The sequence below is a fragment of the Rhipicephalus sanguineus genome, chromosome 9, assembly GCF_013339695.2.
Source record: "Rhipicephalus sanguineus isolate Rsan-2018 chromosome 9, BIME_Rsan_1.4, whole genome shotgun sequence".
In the NCBI taxonomy this organism is placed as follows: domain Eukaryota; kingdom Metazoa; phylum Arthropoda; class Arachnida; order Ixodida; family Ixodidae; genus Rhipicephalus; species Rhipicephalus sanguineus.
The window spans coordinates 53,367,764-53,386,607 of record NC_051184.2 but is presented as its reverse complement, the minus strand read 5'-3'; the positions used below and the strand labels follow the sequence as shown (position 1 = coordinate 53,386,607).

The 18,844-nt window shown below is 47.7% G+C and overlaps 1 protein-coding gene across 1 annotated transcript; it reads right to left on the bottom strand.

Annotated features, from left to right (window-relative positions):
* Positions 1-618: 618 nt before the first annotated feature.
* On the bottom strand, positions 619-18,806 carry LOC119405156 (uncharacterized). The gene is made up of 12 exons (XM_037671961.2): positions 18,728-18,806; positions 16,191-16,327; positions 15,739-15,768; positions 13,635-13,676; positions 11,000-11,245; positions 8,739-8,837; positions 7,160-7,428; positions 6,498-6,601; positions 5,685-5,778; positions 4,616-4,798; positions 2,447-2,569; positions 619-898 (listed from the first exon to the last, which is right to left on the bottom strand). The coding sequence occupies exons 2-12, from the start codon at positions 16,282-16,284 to the stop codon at positions 779-781; spliced, it is 1,404 nt and encodes a 467-aa protein (XP_037527889.1). The 5' UTR covers positions 16,285-16,327; positions 18,728-18,806; the 3' UTR covers positions 619-778.
* Between the last annotated feature and the right edge of the window lie 38 nt (positions 18,807-18,844).

Here is an 18,844-nt window from a genome sequence, read left to right as displayed (position 1 = left end):
TTTCACTGGCGCCTGACTATGCAACGCATGGCTGTCGTTGTTGCCTGTAGCAACTGAAGGTGGTGTTGCTAAGCGCGCGGATGAAAGTCCAATTCCCAAATGAAAATTGGGAATTGGGCCGTCATCCACGAGGATTCACGTGAATTGAACCATCCACGCGAATTGGACGACGGGAAGAAAGAAAGATAGAAGGAAAGAAGCAAGAAAGAAAGAAAGAAAAAAAGAGAGGAGAGAAAAGCAAAGAAAGAAGGAAAGAAAGAAGGAACTTTTAATTCACGCTACTTGCTTGTTATTTTCACGTTACCCGTAGATTGATACGATTAATAGAGATCATAGTGTCCTTACTGAAAAACCTGCTGTCATTGGTAATGTAGACGTTCACTCCATTGAGACATGGCTCATCCTGTTGTTGCAGCGCAAAGAAGCTAATAATGTCTTGTGGTTTTCCATACACACTCAGTATACTAGAAGCCCTTTATTTGATGCAATGTACACTATTATTGAGCCGGAACGAACATCGCTGCTAATATTCTTGCAACGGACACCTTGCTGCACAACAAAACAATATTTCATTACATCAAAATACATATAGTACAGGTGCCCCGAAGAAGAAAAAAGTGTATTAAAAAAAAGAAAAGGTGGGCAAGAAAAGGGAGTATAAGCGGCACGCATATATACAGCAGACGGTTTACATTGACGGCAGAAACTCGAAGGTCACTCCGGAGGCCGTTGCCGCCCTCTTGTCCTGTCAGTGAAGACGCCGCCATCGCTGGCGCCTTCAGGACAGCAGGTCCTTGAGCCTCTTCAAGAGGACGTGCTTCTCGCCACATTGGCCGTCCCGGTCGTCTCCGTCGACGTCGAAGACGGCGAGACCGCGAATCGCGCCCTTAAGGCCGATCTTTGAGAGGGGGAAGAAAAAAGAACAAAAACTTGGACTCTTGTGCTTTGACTTCAAGAGTAGAACGCGATAGTGTGATTGGCATCGTTTCCTCATTCGCTTGCCAGGCATCGCTTCTCAGTGGGACATCTCAATCGTGCCGCGAGTAAAGGAACGTCAGTGCGCGTAGCACTGCCTGTTTTAAGCTGTCCTAGAAAGCACGTGTACTGCAAGTGCAGTTGCACAGTGCCCACTACGCCATACCTCATCATATTGCGAACCAGCGAAGTACTATACGTGTCCGTAAGGTAATACGCACATTTGCACGCTGTTGATGTATTTGCTGTTGATGATGATTAATTCTGCTTGAGGGCTTTGTAATGGGTGGGCCTTTATACCACCGACTCGTTGCTCAATTCATATGGTGTGATGTCTGGTGAAGTTCTGCCATTGTTCCACGCAATATCAGATGTGTTAACAGGACTCTTCACACTACATGAGGGTTTTTTTTTTCACCGAAGCAGTTTCAAGCACTGGCGTGGTTCTGAGTTAAAACACCTGAATGCCACGCAGAAGACCTGTGTTCGATTGCCGCTCGAACCCAAGATATTTATTTATTTCATTCTATGTCAATTTTTCGCTCACTGACAACGCCGATTTTTGGCTCACAACCAGCGACGCCGACGCCGACGCAGGTTGTTACACGGGCTCTTTAATGCGATCACGTTGAAAACTGCGCAGGCGCAACCTACAGGTTGGATCTGGACGTTCCACCAGTCCCAAAAAGCGGAAGCCTTCTTGGGACTGGTGGAATATTATGCTAGATTTGTTCTACGCCCAGCAGAGGATGCTTCCAGGAGTTTTGGCGCCGCCGCCAACAGCTGTACAACTGACGATATTTCGCCTATAACAGTTTGCTCCATACAGTGATTTAGGTACTTGTACCATAGAAAATTCTTATTCTTGCCCAACGTAACCCAACTTTTCCACGTCGCCTCAGCACCCTGTACTTCAGGGTTCAGCTCCTGTGTCGTGTACCGTATTTACTCGAATGTAACGCGAGTTTCTTTTTCTAGATTTTTGCAACCTAAAGTCGACCCTCGCGTTACAATCGAATACCGAAATTATTTTTTTCCTGGACGTAATAAAAATTCACCCCTGGCGTTACAATCGTGGTCATGTTACAATCGAGTAAATACGGTACTTTCTTCTGTCCCTTCTCTTGTTTGCGCTGACCGCCATGGGCTGCAGTCCTAGTAATTGCTCCTAACCAACTATAGGCCAACAATCCATACTCCACTTGTAAGGCTATCTGCCTCCGAGAATCCAGACCTTCCCGGGTATGTGCATTCAGCCTATGATTAGAAATCCTTGACCACCCCATGTTCAAGGATTTTTCGCCTCTTCACGCTTCCATCTTTCCATGAACTCGTGCCTTATTCAGATTTGAGTCGATGACTGTGGCGTATGCGTTCTCACGGGCTGACCTACCGGACAGTCCGGGGGGACGCCATATCGAAGAGGCCCGCAAACGATCTACGCGTGCTGGCGCGTTTGAGTGCAACTCACGATCCAGTTTCCTGAGAAAGGCGCGATGGAGGACACCCACTGGGGTCCCCTAATCGCCTCGGTGCAGTCGGTTTCCAGGTTGGCGCGCGCGTTCCACCCGCCCGACATCATCAGCTGGCACACCTGCGACGGGAACGCGCCGCCACCTTTTCAGCGAGGTCATCCTCTCCACAGTGAAAGCAGCTGATCTCGCTTACGAGAACGGAAATCTGGGCGAGTTTGTAAGAATTAAGGTAGAGCAAAAATACAAAGACACAAGCCAGGAACATATACATGAGACGAGCGCTAACTCCAATCTAAATTTTATTCTTGGAATCCACGCCTATTTATGAACCACCAAAGATCAAAACACCACCATCGTCACGAAAGAAAGAACATCTCATTCCACAATGAACAGCATGACGCCACGACAGCTTGATCGGCCCTTACGACAAAAGTGATAGAAGCGAAAGGCAACGCAGTCAAAACACGCTAAAAACAAAGCAAGCGATTACGGAACGCTTGCTCAGACTCGAGACTTTCGGTCTTATCTCGATAATATTATCTTCTTTATAATCATATCGTGTTCGAATTTCATCTTTTCCTTGCCACGGGAAATTCCGGCGTGGCGTAACCAGCGCGCCCGGTTTCGATATCGCCAGCGAAATTCGATTATTAATAGTAATGTGCAATCTTTTTTTTTTATTTCCTAAGAATGGTTACGCTGTAAATTGTGACGGCTTACGATATTCCCATAGAAACAACAGCCATCATGTTGATAGTAAAAAGAATGTTAATTGGCAATATTAAGGCGAAAGCCTTAGATGCCTCATCGACCGCGAAAAGTGACCGTCGGTGTCGAACACGAGTGACGCAAAAAAATTGTTGTGATGACGTCGCCTCATTAAGACATCACGGCGTCACAGATCATTAAAATTTGTGACGTCAGCATGTCGTTATGGTGACCTCACTGACCTTAGTTAATTCGGTTTTTATGGCGCAAAAGCAGCTAAGGCTATGCTCGGCCAGTCACAAGGTGTTTTGAGTATTGAACACTGAAATGATGGAGTTTTAAAGCTTATTTAAAAAGCCACATTCTTTTAGGAAGTTTAGCACAGAAGCCAAGGGTGCGAGTGGATCATCTCCAAGAAGCAGAGTAGGGTGGATAGGCGTACGATATTTGCATAGCTGGCCGAAATATTTTCGTCTCTGCGTATCACAATGGAGACATGTGACGTGACGTAACATGATGTTACATGGTGACGTCATCACATGGCATCGTTGCTTGGTCATAGGTGGACCGATCTTGGATGCGCATGAGGTGCAGAAAGCTTGCAATGCCTCCGATCCCTGAGGCAGTGCAAAGCCATGCTAGGTGCAGGAAGCTTTCGGGGGCGGGGGGATCAAAAAGACGACGGCTTTCGCCTTCGAGTCATCTTAGGCGAATGCATAGGGTGCCCTGTTGGTTCATTGTTAATTGGTCTCTTGAAAGTAACTTTAACTGCGGCAGGGTGTTTCCCTTTAGAGCGCATCTCTCTGCTATCCCGGCCGTGGCCACGCCAAAGGATAATAATTGCTGGTATACTCGCGGACAACTTTTCTTGGCAATGAAGGGAAAGCTACGGGGGCGGAGCGTCTGCACATGTACTGCTACGCGAAGTAGTCCGGTTTGGCGCGCGTCTCGTAACGCCGTGGAAAGTGATGGCTAGCGTTGCATTTAAGCGCAAACGCTGCTTAGCGTCTAAGGTACGGGTAAAAGGCGCGACTTTTTCACGCACTCAAAAACGCAAAGTGACAACGTATAAAGTAAACGAAATACAAATACCTCGCTTGTGTGCGCTGCGTTCCGTCTCAAAAAGCTACATGTAGAAAATGAAGGAGTATTTTATATATCTCACGCAGAAAATACGGACGCAATTGTGGGACTACATTCATTAGCGGTAGGATACGTGCATTGTGGCTCTGTAGCCTTCACTTCATTGCCAAGAAAAGTTGTCCGCGAGTATAGCGCATGCAGCTAAGGACAGGGGCAAAAGAAAGACATTCCACACCACATAGCGCTGTATGGTGTCGAATGTGTCTTTCTTTTGTCCTTGTCCTTAGCTGCATGCGCTACCAGCAATCATCGTGTTATACCAACAAGCACAAATTTCCACCCCTCACGCCAAAGGACTTGCGCATCCCTCTCACCTGCGAGTAGGGCATGAAGCCCTGGAACTTTGCCGGCGCGAAGGCGACGCTCTCGTTCGGCGCGGGCTCCCTGTCCAGCAGGAAGTGCGCCCCGAGCAGGCTGACGCTGAAGAAGATTCGCGACAGGCCATGGCGTCGATGTCCGCGTCCCAGCGCCGACCGGGTCCGGTTCAGGATGTGCTCCTGCGGCATCGGCGTCATAAAAAGAGCGCAAGACGCGGTAGCTTTAACGCGAAACATTTTATTAAACAGTATACAGGGTTTCTAGGGGCCATCTCTTAGCATTTATACGGACCCACAACCGATTTTTATAGTATACCTCGTTTTTTTTTTAGTTCAACGGAAGGCTTAATGGTCGGAGTGCTTAATCACGGGAATGGTAACGCGGAAAAACGCCGTGAAACCCTTGTCATCAGAATTTTTCGATCTGCCGGCAACTGTCCAGTCTTATATGTATACACACAGCACATGCTACGAGCAGCGGGTGGTGAGCACTGCATCGGTTTGTGCTTGTGCGCTGCTGCTCGATCGACATGTTCCAGTATATAGTTGTCGCGAATGCAGCGTCAACTTCCTTTTACCTCGTAAGAAGCGCGGAATAGAGCGGTGGTGGGTAATATTATACATCTCTAATTTTGAACCCTCATTCTGGAGCACATTGAAGCATCAGACTACGTACAGCAATCCTGCTTAGAGGCTCTTCCATATACCGGTCGTTTCGTGACTTTTAAACGCGATTTAAAAGTATAAATCCTATTCAGATCGCCAAAAGGACTGCTTTAATATGCCACTATAATTCATTATCTCTTCATTTCTACCAGGAATCACGCGTTCTGGCCCGTTGTCACGTCACTCAATACAAAACACCATAGTGGTGTAAAGTAGTAGCGCGGCCACTCGGGTTATGTCTTTCTGTTCCTTACTCAGGTGCGGGTTGGCAAAGCGGACGCTCGTGTCCTCGCTCGTGTCCTAACCTCTATTTCTTCTGTTTTCTGTGTTCTCCCTGCCGTTGATCAAATAGGAATCAAAACGATGCACTCGACACGATGCGCAGCAGAGGTGCACTCACGATTCCGAAGTAGGCCCCTTTGAATGGCGCCGGACAGCTGGCGTGCCTGAGGTCGCTGGTCAGGTGTGTCCGCTGGATAGGGTACAGGCCCCTCCTGCGCCGCAACCATCAGCAGTCGCACAGAAGGCAATATGCATACGACACGATTTCTCAATGCACTCGAACACTGCAAGAAAGCGAATCAGAACTCCTTCCCACATTCATACCAAGCATCATCATCGTCAGCCTTGCCACAAGACGGCAACTTGGGCGAGTCGGTGTCGGTTCATTCTTCAGTGTATACAGCGCACCACAAAACAACCAGCCTGAAAGGACAAGAAACGACACACACAAGTGCTGTTGCGTGTGTCGTTTCTTCTCCTTTCAGTCTGGTTGTTTTGTGGTGCGCCGTTACACTGAAGTATGAGCCTTGTCACGTTCAGCGCAGGACGATGGTCTCACCCGATGACCTCCAACTGACCCCTGTATCGCGCAAGCCACCCAGAGTGCTGCCGCCTTCGGCTGCTCTGCCCATCCCTTCGTATCCATTCCGCTGCTCGAACTGACCAATTGTTATCTGTCCTATGCGTTAAGAGGCCTTCCCAGCTCCATTTGCCTTTAACGGTGTCATTCGATGGTATAGCGGATAGCCGGTAGTTATAGAACGAAGACAAGTACACGTGTTACATGTCTGCACACCGTTGCACGCATGAGGCCGTCGCAATGATGAAGTCCGGCATTTGAGAACGGAAGTGTTACGCGTTGCCTTCAAACGATGCTCATTTCGCGCGTACGCACGAAGCTCGATTCGACTGGTTGTAAGCGTGTACTTACGTGGTGAGCAGGGCATTGAGGTCGTACTGGGCGAAGAGAGTCGTCGACTCCGGCAGCACCAGCGTGAACGACTTGCCCATGCGCCCGAGCTGACGCTGGCACATCTGCACATGCGTGCAGAGACGCGTGTGCTATATAACTCGTTTTGTCGCGCAGTCCCCCGTACTTTTCTTGCCTTAATTGTCTTGTTAGTTCTCATTAATACTCTGTCTAACAAAGAAAGACGAGCCCTTAAGATTCTCCTTCTTTCGATTGCACTGTACATGATTATGCTACAGTTTACCGTCCCGCCTTCTCCTTTTCACCCTAACATCAGCCCTCCTCGCCCAGGAGGAGCCAGGAGGGCGTTTGCAGACAATCTTTGAAAATTCGTTTGCAAACAATCTGCGCATGTCTCAAGCCTGTAATTTGGCATAAATGACGGAATCGTGCAAAAGAACGTACCCAGCGAATTTCATTGAGATTCATCGACCTCGAAAAATCGCCGGAGTTGGCCCTTAAACAGGTCCGTTGTTAAAGATGAAATCGGGGCATTCACGAATGGCGAATGGTGAAAAGAATTCAGCCTCGAGCAAAATAAGATACGCGGTTCCTTTCTCCCCCATCGGTATACGTTGCCATCCTTCAAGAGAGTTCACGCAGTTTTTTACGACACTCGGTACCTCGGCGAGGCGCGTGATGAGTTCGGTGGCGACGCCGCTGACGGCGCTGCCAAGCTCGATGACCAAACCGTCCAGGTGGTGGACGACCAGCCAGCGGGCGGTGCGCATGGCAAACACCTCGGTGGTGCCCTGCGGGGAGCGCAGGAGCGACCGAAGCGCCTCCTTGGTCGTGGCGGAGGACCTAGAAGGCGCGGAAGCCGCTTGTGACGTCGCCGAGGGTGACGTAGAAGAGCGAGCGCCGCTCGCCGAGGTGGCGGCAGAAGCCCGGTCTGCGTGAGGAAGGAGTACGCGTGCCAGGGGCGTAGCCAGAAATTTTTTTCGGGGGGGGGGGGGGGTTCAACCATACTTTATGTATGTTCGTGCGTGCGTTTGTATGTGTGCGTGTATATATACGCAAGCAAAACTGAAAAATTTCGGGGGGGGTTTGAACCCCCCCCCCTGGCTACGCCCCTGGCGCGTGCGTATTGGAAGAGTTCACAATGAGCACGAAGCTCATAATAGAGAGGAATACATTATCGGCAGGCGCACATAATAGACATGAGCACGCGATAGGCTAGATCACATAATGAACAGAAGCACATAAATGCATAGGCGCCAAAGAGAGATACAAAGAATTATAATGGGCAAGGGCGCATAATCGACAACAGGTCACACTGGACATGAGCGCATAAAGGCCAGGATCTCATAATCGAAGCACATAATACACTGGAGCACATGGACTAGACCACATAATCAACATAATGGAATTAGTGGACATAATGACACATAATGGACTTGGGAGGGATAGGAGCTTATAGTGAGCAAGGTCGCGTAATGGACAAGAACACATCGTGGACCACAGGTCAAAGTGAACATAAGCTAATCAAGATCAGCATCTCATAATAGAAGCACACAAGACACAGGAGCACATAATGGACTAGGTAACGTGGTGGACAAAAACAACTAATCGACAGGCACCTAAGAGGCATAGGAGCTTACAATGGGCAAGGGCGCGTAGTAAACAGGAGCGCATCGTGAAGAGCGGATCAGAGTGAACATAAGCGCATAAAGATCAGGATGTCATGATCGACAGTAGCACATAATGGACAGGGCACATAATACATAGGTACCTTTGATGGGACAGCTAAGAAGCTGCAAGAGAAACTCAACTTTGGCTAACTCACAAGAGTGGTGCACATTATTGAAGAATTATTCGTTATAATGCGCAGGCTCATTGTTTATTTTCTCATCGATGAAGCGCGAAAAGCCTCAACATACATCTGAATCTGGTGATTTCCGGACACCTCACAAATCCCAAAGCGTTCCATTCGAGATTTTCTGCTTACTGCTATAGTGCCAACCCGTCAATGATGTCATAGTGAGGAGCTTTGCTAGTTAACGTTCGACTATTTAAAAGCGTCCGGGACAATGCAGGAGAAATGTTAAAATGAAAATTCTGGCGTCATCACCCTCCCCGCCATAAGTCTTATTCACAATATTTTTATCTTCATCCAAACTGGTTTCTTCCCCCCCCCCCCCACCACCACCACCTCACCCGCCTTCATCTATTCCGAGAGCGATAACATCCATGTGGCTTCACCTGTCACTGGCTGCTCGTCGCTGGCCACGTGAACGTAGACTTCGAGCAGTGGGTCGACGTCCCGCCGAGCCGCCAGTCTCCGTAGGTCGTCTTCGTTGGCTGCGAAAGCCGAGAATACTTCCAGTGCAAGCAAACGAAACTTACCAGCTTGTCGCGTCGATAAGCGCATGCAAGAGTTCGATGGAAGTTTGTCGCGCACAAAATAAGAGTTTGACGACAGAGTACGACCAAGTCGTAGAGGCCAGGGTAGGATAGCGTGTGATCTAAGGCTTTTTTTCGGCAATGATATTGCAATTATTTGTGAAATATGGCAAGATAACCGCAGGTCGTTAAGAGTAATAGACTGGATCGAAGAGAAGGCAAATGCGCGAAGGGGGATGTGGAAAGTTAGGTGGGCAGATGATATTGAGAAGTTTGCGCAAATACCGTGGCCGCAGCAAGCACAGGACCGGGTTATTTGGCGAAACACGGGGAGAGGCCTTTGTCCTGCAGTGGGCATAGTCAGGCCTATGATGACGCTGCGCCGCGCGATCATTGATTTTACTGATTATAAATTGATTCTCTAATTTATGAAACTGTGGCGAGTGGCGTTTTCTGTACAAAGGTTTACTTTTTCGTTATTAGGGTCATGATTTCATTATTAGGATGCAGGATACATGACCGTACCTTTAACCACCCCGCCCCTCCCCCGTGCTTCTTCGCCCGCCGGAGCACGCCGGAGAGTTTCCTCTGTTTGAGCCCGCGCCCGTCTGGAGCCTTCGCAAGCTTCCACTCGCACGTAAAACATACGACGCACAGGGTGACGTTATCAATTTGGACTTTATACAGGACATGACGGCGACGGCGAAAAATGCACCTGAGTGTCCATATAATTGATATCGCAGTAAAAGTGCAGAAAAATGTGGGCAGCTTGCACTAGTGATGCAAGGTTGGACTAACAGCGGAGCTTGTCGCCGACCTAGCTTCTGTCCGCTTCTACAAGCTCGACAAAGTCGTTGCTAGGTTTGGCTAGGCATTAGAGCTGTGCTAGGGCCGTATTCCGAGCCCGAGCCCGGCCCGGGCCCGCTGACTTTGTCGAAGGCCCGCCCGAGCCCGACGGCAAAGGGCTGCAAGCCCACCCGGCCCGGCCCGACGTACGAAAACACAATCCCGGGCCCGGCCCGGCCCGGCTTTTTGAAGGTTCGCTGCGAAAACAAAACATCGTTTTCCGGTAATTTGGCATTTTATTGAGCATATCGAATATGATCAAACGACACACGACGAACAGTCTCTAATAGAGACTGTTCGCGGCACTTTTGCTATACAAGTAGACGACCTCATGCCAGCAACGATGGAGTTCGCTCGCCAAAGCCGTCACGTGTATGGGGTATGCCAATGCAAGCGTCAGCTTGCACGAAGGCAATCTACGTCGGGTCGCTGTCGCGTGCATTTTCACTCATATGGGATTTGGCCTTAAATCTAACGCGGAACAGTCGCGTGGCGCCGTCACTAGCTCAGGTGGTGCTACTTCTCTGTTTGTCGGAGTGCAACAGAGGCAGTGCTTTACCTGCTCCCCTTTTGTTTAAAGTAGCGAATGGAAAGGAAAAGCGGTAAAGGGCGGTCGCGGAAAAGGCGCTGTATGCGTGCTGGAAAATAATTCCCGCTCATTCTCTATATTTCGGGCTTGAGTCGGGCTTTGCGCCGGGCCCGAGCCCGGCCCGATAAAACTCCAAGTAGCCCGAGCCCGGCCCGGGCCCGAGGTGAAAGTACGTCGGCCCGCCCGAGCCCGGCCCGCGGGGCGGGTCGGGCTCGGGCTATCGGGCTACCCGGAGCCCGTGCACACCTCTACTAGGCATTGCAAGGCTTGGCTACGTGGAGCGTAGAACTATAATGCTTGGCAAAGTGTCGTCGTGGCTATGTGAAGTGATAGATTAATGAGCGTGTTCTTAATTAGCTGGGTCTTAATTAGCAATCTTGTGGTGATCAAGATCTTAATTATCAAGATCTTAATGAGCCAGATCTTAATTAGCAATATCCCAGTTAGCGAGGTATTAACTAAGGTCTTAATTAGTCATTATTACTTAGCAAGGTCTTAACCAACAAATATCCTTAATTATCCTTAATTAACAAGGCCTTAAGAAGGTGAAGGATATGATGAAGAGCGCGCACCGGACTAGCAACGCACTAGAAGGCAGATGCCGATCATGATGATGATAGTTTTTGTTCACTCTGCATGGCCTGACGTCGAGCTTAACAGCTCAGCTGCTAAAACGTTGACTTACACGGCTGCACGACGTCGATGCTGGCCTCGGCGTCTCGCCACACGATCCGGGCCCCCTGGTAGACAAGCGCCGAGCACAGGCCTCTCGGTGCGGCGCTAGAGCGTGCCGTGGTGACCCGGCGATCGCCGGGAGGCGTCTTGCTCGGCGGCGTGTCCAGGCGTCGCAGGAAGCACCAGATCCGGGGCCTCGGTCCGTTGGCGCCGTCGTCGGCCACGTCGTCCCGGTCCTCGCTGTACTCGGGAACGCCTGACAGAAGGCCGACGGCTTGGCCTTCGTCATATATCGCGTCATATAGAACGCTTGCTTGCCTTACGTGCGCAGAAGGCCTCTTTTTAATGGAGTAATGATGCGTCTTCCCCCCTCCCCTCCTCTAACATTCGTTTATTTACAGCGTAGAATGGAGGCTCTGAAACCCAAACCATAAATAACAATTGCTGCCAAGTATCGGAGCGCCCCATACGATTTATGATCACAGCTTCTCTATCGTGAGTTGCGGTTCCGTTTCCGGAGCTTATACACCGGAAACGGAAGTGCGCATACCTGTAACCACAAGCCAGCGCACAGGGGGCGGCAGGGAGAGGTCGCCCCCCCCCCCCCCCCGTGCCCCAATTCATCTAAGGGAGCTCTAAGGGACTCGGTATGATCTGTTCTGTCATTGTTTAAAGGGATACTAAAGTGAAACAATGAATTGGCTTAGATTGATGAATTGTACTCTGAGAGCTCTAATGTCGTTAATTTCACCATCATATGTTTATTAAAAGAGGAGAAAATCGAGGTAAATGTCTCATTATTAAGTTTCACGCCGAAATCTCCGCGCGTGACGTCATGAATTTCAAAGTTACCTTTCGTATTTTGGATCAACGAAACTTCCCGAAACTTGGTATGTTAAGTCTACGGCCACCTCAGAGGACAATGTATTTCATCTTTACCGATCAGGAACCACATATGACCTGGTAGACGCCGTCAAAATCTATGACTTCAAGGCGTTTGGTGCGGAAATTTCGAGGTGCCGCCGCTCGCCTTTTCGTTTCCTGCGTTTCCCCGCTTACCGAGCGTCTTCTCGCGGTATGAGTGGTGTTTTCGGTATTGTGGAAGTGTAATTTACTAATTCGCGAAAAATCGTTTATTTCTCTTTAGTGTCCCTCTAACGTGCATTGTTATGGCCACGCAGGTTTTTGGCTATAGTGGCGGCCGAAGACCCCTGATGTTGCATTCCAAGAGCTGTGTACCACCCACCTATAGCCGCGGAAAGCCGTGAACCAAAGGCAGGCCGTTGTGACAAGTACGTATACGTTATCGCTTCATTTTCATTTTCGCAACCACTGTGAAGCTCGTTGCCTTTCGGACTCGGTCAACGGGGAAGGGGAAAGCGCTGTGACGTCACGTGCCCCCCCCCGCCCCCCTTCCTTCCCAAGAGAAATGTACGGTACGAAACTGTATGTGACTTCATGACGCAGAAGCTCGTCGCGCGACACTGACATTCTCCGGCTGGGACGGTCTTCTATAGGCGGCTGCATCGGTGTTCCCAACGAGTAATAGCGTAGCAGGCGACTGCGAGAGCCGGGGAGTGGACAGAATGACGTAATCTTCTCCTTCACAAGACATTATTTGGCGTCGTGACGTCACGATATATTATAACCTCCGGAAACGAAAGCTGGCTGTATAGAAGCTGTGATGTCAGATTATTGAGGGATCACCGAGGCATGCAAACATTTATTTCTGCCGATTAGAAACACCGCACGTTTGCTTAAAGGGAAAAAAAACCTGGAAAGTTAATGACCTAACACCGTTTCAATACTTCTGTTAAGATGATGCTGCTCCTCTCTGAAAAGCTTTTATCAATCTAAAAGAAAATATAAATGAAGCTTCAACTGAACCGAATGGTGTCTTTATTACAATGTCTACTGACTGTAAGAACCCCATTGTGTTATTTATACGTCTAACTCAATAACACAGCATGACATTATCGATGCCGCTCTGAATTTCGTTATGTTGTTTTACAGACATTAATAAGCAACCGTTAATATAGGCTTTCGAAGCTTCTTTTTTCTTTCAGAAGTACTTGAGTATACCAACTTAAGATCACACCATGGAGTCTGCCACATTTAAACTCGGCAATAGGAAAGTGACGCCACAGTTCCTTAAGTCCCTTCCATGTTTTACGTCTACAGTGGGCATGATTGACGTATTATGTGGCATTAAAAAAAATATCCTGTCTAATGCGCTGAGTAGAAGTTTTCGAAGGCCGGCGTAGGTATGTATTGTAAAATATTTTGCTGTAAGTTCAACACATATATAATTGTTCTGCGTCGTGTGTCGTAACGAATGTTGTTTATTGCTCAACGATTTCTTTTTGAATATAGAGTTACGAATTATTAAACTTCGTTCTTCAGTTACTCTCCAACTTAACCGGCATCCCTCACTTTTCGACAAATACAAAAAAGGGTGTTTTTTATTAGGTAAAGTTCAACTTTTTATTAAATACGACGACTTGTTTCTTTTTTAAATGATCGATTTAGCAGTTGACGAAAGACCCGTTTATTATTTTTTTTTTTCGTGCTACGTGAACTTAAGCCTAAAGTTCGGAATTTAAGCCGAAAACACGCGCAAGCAGCCTTAGCGAAGGCAGACATACCTTCGTCTTCCGTAAGCAGGAAGCTCCTGTTTCCGAAGTCCACTAGGAGGAGAAAAGAGCGAAAAAAAGAAAAACAGAAAGGAAGAAGACATGTTTACATCATTCTTCTATCTGTTGTATTCACCAGCCCTAGGACCACATCCAAAATTTTTTTCGTTAGTATTCTTTCGCGTCACCTGTCATCGCCTGTGCCTGTGGATTCGCTTATCCTGTATCATGATGTGATCATATCACCCGAGTGCATTTTCGTTCCCGTTGAAACCCTGTTTTATAGGCGTGCGCACAGGGAGGAGGAATAGCCCCCCCCCCCCAATCATTTAAGGGGGGGGGAGGCAAATCTGACCCTGCACTGACCCTGCACTGTTTAAAGTGCTGGGCTATATGGCAGCGCAGGTTTTTGGCGATAATGTCGGCCGAGGCATACTGATGTTGCATGCAAGTTACTGTTTCACTTCCCATCATAGGCATGCGCACGAGGGGGGCAGCCCTGCCCCCCTAATCACCTAGGATTGGGGGGCGGGGGGCAAAGTCTGCTCCATACGTTTGCTTAGCCATGACCACGCAGGTTTTTGACGGTAATGGCGGCCGAAGGACCCTAATATTCCATTCCAAAAACTGTTTACTTTCCATCTTTATTTCAGAAAATACAGGGACCAAAGACCGGCCATTGTGGGAATCACGTCATCGCTTCATTTTCTTTTGTTTCTTTTCTTTTTCATCACTGTGAAGCGTGCTGTCCTTCAAACGTGACTAACGGGAGCGGGGAAACTTCGTCTCGAAGCGAAACGAAGTTTCGAAGCTCGTCTGTTGCGAAGCTCGTCTCAATCAGGATGCTGGCGTTACGGTGAAACCCCGCTAGTAGAACTCGTTCTTGGCCTAGTGTGTTACCCCCCCCACCCTCCTTACGGAAATGTGCACAGGCCTGTGCCCCCGTTTCGTTACTCAACAGATCCCCTGTTATGTGTTGCAATGATCACGTCACCTGCCTAACGTCTGCACCTTCACCTTTAATCGTCGTTACAATATCAGCTATCTGTGTTTGCTCTCTAATCTCCGCATTTTGGCAGAGCGTAGACGTGGGCGTGTTGGTAACTCATTTCGCTATTTTAGCGCACTGTAGGAACAAGACGGAGGACAGAAGAACACACGGACACAGCGCAGGGCCCGTGTGTTCTTCTGTCCTCCGTCTTGTTCCTACAGTGCGCTAAGATAGCGAAATGCTCTACATTTCCTTGCGCTTCTGAAGCTGCCTGTCCTTTTTTCTGTTGATAACGCGGCTCCTGAGTGTTTTTCAGCGTCTTTACCGTATCAATACGTTTCAAATACCGTGTAACCTGAAGCAAAACGGAAAGGCGAGCTAGTTGGTGCTGATTCATAATGGCGTAATAGTTGCGCAAAAAAAGACGGACACAAGAAAGTGAACATCACAAGCTTTCTTGTCTTCGTCTTTTTTTGCGCAACTATTACGCCATTATGGACCGTGTAACTTGCTACTCAGAGCGCTCAGAGTGCACATGCTTCACTTCAAGCGTGCTGGGAAGGCTAGCTCCGCTCTCATGCCCCAAGTATACTTCAACGCACAACATAGCGAGCGGAAGAGGCAATAGCTAGAGCAGTGGCGGGACTAGATGTGAATGCAAGGCGCGCCATGATTTGGCGTTTTTCGTGTCTTAATTCACTGTCCCCTTCGTCCCACCTCCTTCAGTGATGTACTAGCTTACCAAACCATATAAATGTCGCTGCATTGCGATAAATAGTCAAATCCCTGACAACGTGCATGCAGGATATGCATACGCGGTCGCTATAGCTAAACAACATTCCTGTGATAACGACCATTCGTGCGCTGTGCGAACCAAGCCGACTGTCAAAACCGCCCCGGACTATAACCTGTCGAAGTTTGCACATTTATTCGCAATGTGTACGCCGGTCGAATGCGATGTGCACTCGTATGCGCGCGTACACAACTACTACACCGCCTGAGGATATGCCGCATACACATGGCGGAAATAAATAAATAAATAAATAAATAAATAAATAAATAAATAAATAAATAAATAAATAAATAAATAAATAAATAAATAAATAAATAAATGTGCATACGTACCAACGTTTTCACTCGCTGCTTTTTCTGCTGCTGTTGGAAGAGAGAGAGAACGTCGGCGTCGTTATTAGTGAGTGAAAAATAGGCGTTGTCTTTTAGCGAAAAATATCCGAGGGGAGTTCCCCTCGGATATTTGTAATAAACTTTTATTTATTTATTTATTTATTCATTTATTTATTTATTTAAAACCTAGTGTGGTCAGAAAACCAAGCAAGAAATGGGTGGGGTGGTCATAACAAAAAATAATTGACAAAATAAGTTAAAGTAATACAAGTGACAATACTGAAAACGTAGCACAGCAGTTGAGCGCACATACATAAATTTACCTACAAGGTCAGTGCAGCGCAACAAAGCCTAACTGGCCAGGCACATGTACGTGCAATATGATTAGACAACCATCGCAGTCTTATCAAATTGTAATTAGCCGAAGATGGTACGCGCAGCTGCCGACTTACCGGCGATGCGCGCGATGACAGAGCGGTAGGTGTACGTGGTGCCCAGGGCGGCGACAGCGAGCAAGACAAGGCCCGCGCATGCGCCGAATACCATCACGGGCACGAGCCACCACGAGTTGGAGGTGCCGCCATGGGTGCTGCGCGTCCATCGCAGTGACGTCAGCGTTACCTTAACGTAGTACCAGTAGAACCAGAAGCTAGTGTGGTTGCCTAACGTGCAGGTACCAGTAGTGCAGTTGCTGCAGGGCAGCCAATGCCCTGCAGTTGCTACAGTGACGAAGACATGCCCACTTGTGGAAACATTGGCTCCAGCGGCAGGCACAGTTCAATGGTTTCTTATCAATTCAAGCCTCCCTCTTCCACTGAACTTCCTTTTTGTCCAGTACTGGTATAGTAGTAGTAGTAGTAGTAGTAGTAGTAGTAGTAGTAGTAGTAGTAGTAGTAGTAGTAGTAGTAGTGTGGTAGTAGTAGCAGTAGCAGTAGTAGTATTAGTTAAGAGTGGTAGTAGTAAGTAGTGGTGGAATTAGTAGTAGTAGTAGTAGTTGTTGTTGTTGTTGTTGTAGTAGTAGCAGCACAAATAGGAGTACTAGTAGTAGCAAGTAGTAGTATTAGCAGTAGCATGAGCAGGAGTATTAGTAGTAGTAAGCATTAGTGGTATTAGCAGCTAGTAGTAGTAGTAGTAGTAGTAGTAGTAGTAGTAGTAGTAGTAGTAGTAGTAGTAGTAGTGTACAGTGCAACTATCGGAGGTGGCGTTGGTAGTACTCTTAGCAACCCGTATGTCCTCAGGCTTGCCGTCAGACTCACATTGCCCAACAAAGGCACGTGCTTCGAAGCCCCAATTGACCCCCGTCTCAAGTCTGCAATTGTGACAGGTGTGCCGAAACCGGTTACATTGAAAAAAAATCGAAGGTACGTAACAAGTTTACCATCAATTACAGCTCATTTTGCGATCTTCACTATCGATGTAAATATTAAAAAATCAATATTTTGTTCAGAGTGCTAACGAGTGCAGGGAGGATGGCGATAACTGTCAAGTAAAAAAACAGCGTTCTTGCTGGCCAGTAAATTGCCGGTAATGTATCGTGCTGCTTGCACAGCACGTCTCGGTGTCTAGACATCACTGGTGATATTAGTCTCGTTTACCTGGTAACAGCGCCCCGTAGCTCATCAGTGTAGATACCGCCGTTATGTAACTATACGTTGTGAATTTAGACGCTGATGTCAGATCAATCTAGCGTATTGTAACTACAAAATTTAAATGAAGTTGACGTGCATTTAAGATACCTACCTGGAATCTGCAAAAAAAAAAAAACAAGAACAAATACAAATCAGAGTGAAGTGCATCCAGCAGGACGTAACTCAATTTAAAAACAACGTGCGAGTACGAGGGAAATACTTTCCTGCTTGAAAATGGCAAAAGTTTAAATTCGTTGTAGAAGTCGTGACGGCAACGTTAACCGTGTCAGATCTCGAAAACTTCTGCCTTCGTAAAAGAACTGAGTTATATCGCTTCAAAAACAGCTATTTGAAAAGCGAACGTCTAAACCGCCTCTGTTGCTACTCATTTTAGATTGGATTCACTTATGGTACTGTTCGAGTTGTATTTGAATCAGCCACAAAGACTACTTACGTATTCACGAAAGCATATATCAGTGATACAGAAGAAGAAAAAAATTCCACTTCCTCCTGTAAAGCGTGCTTTGCCTGTTAGTGCTACCTGCCTTGCGAGGAAGCTGTGCCGACGCAACACACCGTTGGAAACTTGTTTTGTAAAGCGTGCTCTGCCTGTTAGGTCTAGTTGTCATGTGAGGAAGCTATACCGACGCAGCAAAACGTTTTCGACGTTCTCCTGTAAAGAGGGCTCCCATGTGCTATGAAAGAAAGCAGGCTCAAAGCAAAGAGCGTTGTCTTGTACTTGTCGCATGACTCGGAATACAAAAAAGTTGCAAGTAGTATTGCCATTCGCGCGGACGCTTTATCTTTTCAGGTAACAAACATTCCGGATCCGCACTAATTGTTTAAGGAGTGAATGAGCTACGGGCAATGACTTTCATTGCGACACAGTAATGATACGAATGCTCGAGGCACGTTTGCGCCGTCGCCGTCGGCGTCGCCGTGCTGTCACAGTATCGACGCGCATTCGCTCATGGCGTGTGACTGCCCAATGCTGAAATTCATTGGCCACTTCATAGTGACGTCACGTAATTTCGAAGCGTCTTTGACGAAGCATGGAACGGCTCAGTATCTATAAAGATTATAAGCGAAAACGATATCTCAGCTTGGCGATCTTGATGCTCCCGTCTTACTTATGAAGGAACGCAATCCCTCCAATATTTTGCAAATCTCCTGCCTCGCGATTTTGTCGCATTCACGTACATTCGTCGGCAGCTTAGCCCTCCTATTCCTGCAGTAAAAAGTAGTCCTTTGTACGCCGTCGAAATGCTGAGAGATATCTTGAGAGGGAAAGCACACGCGTTGAGTAGCTTTTAAGTTTATTTGATCATCGTTGATTACATACTGAAGGATTAGCTGCTCACCTGTGAGATAATTGTCGTCCGTGCTGACGCTATCCTGGTCACCTGTTTGAAAACGAGAGGACCTTGTTTTGTAATTATCGTCCAGATAAACATGGAGCAGGAAAATAACTGGTAAGG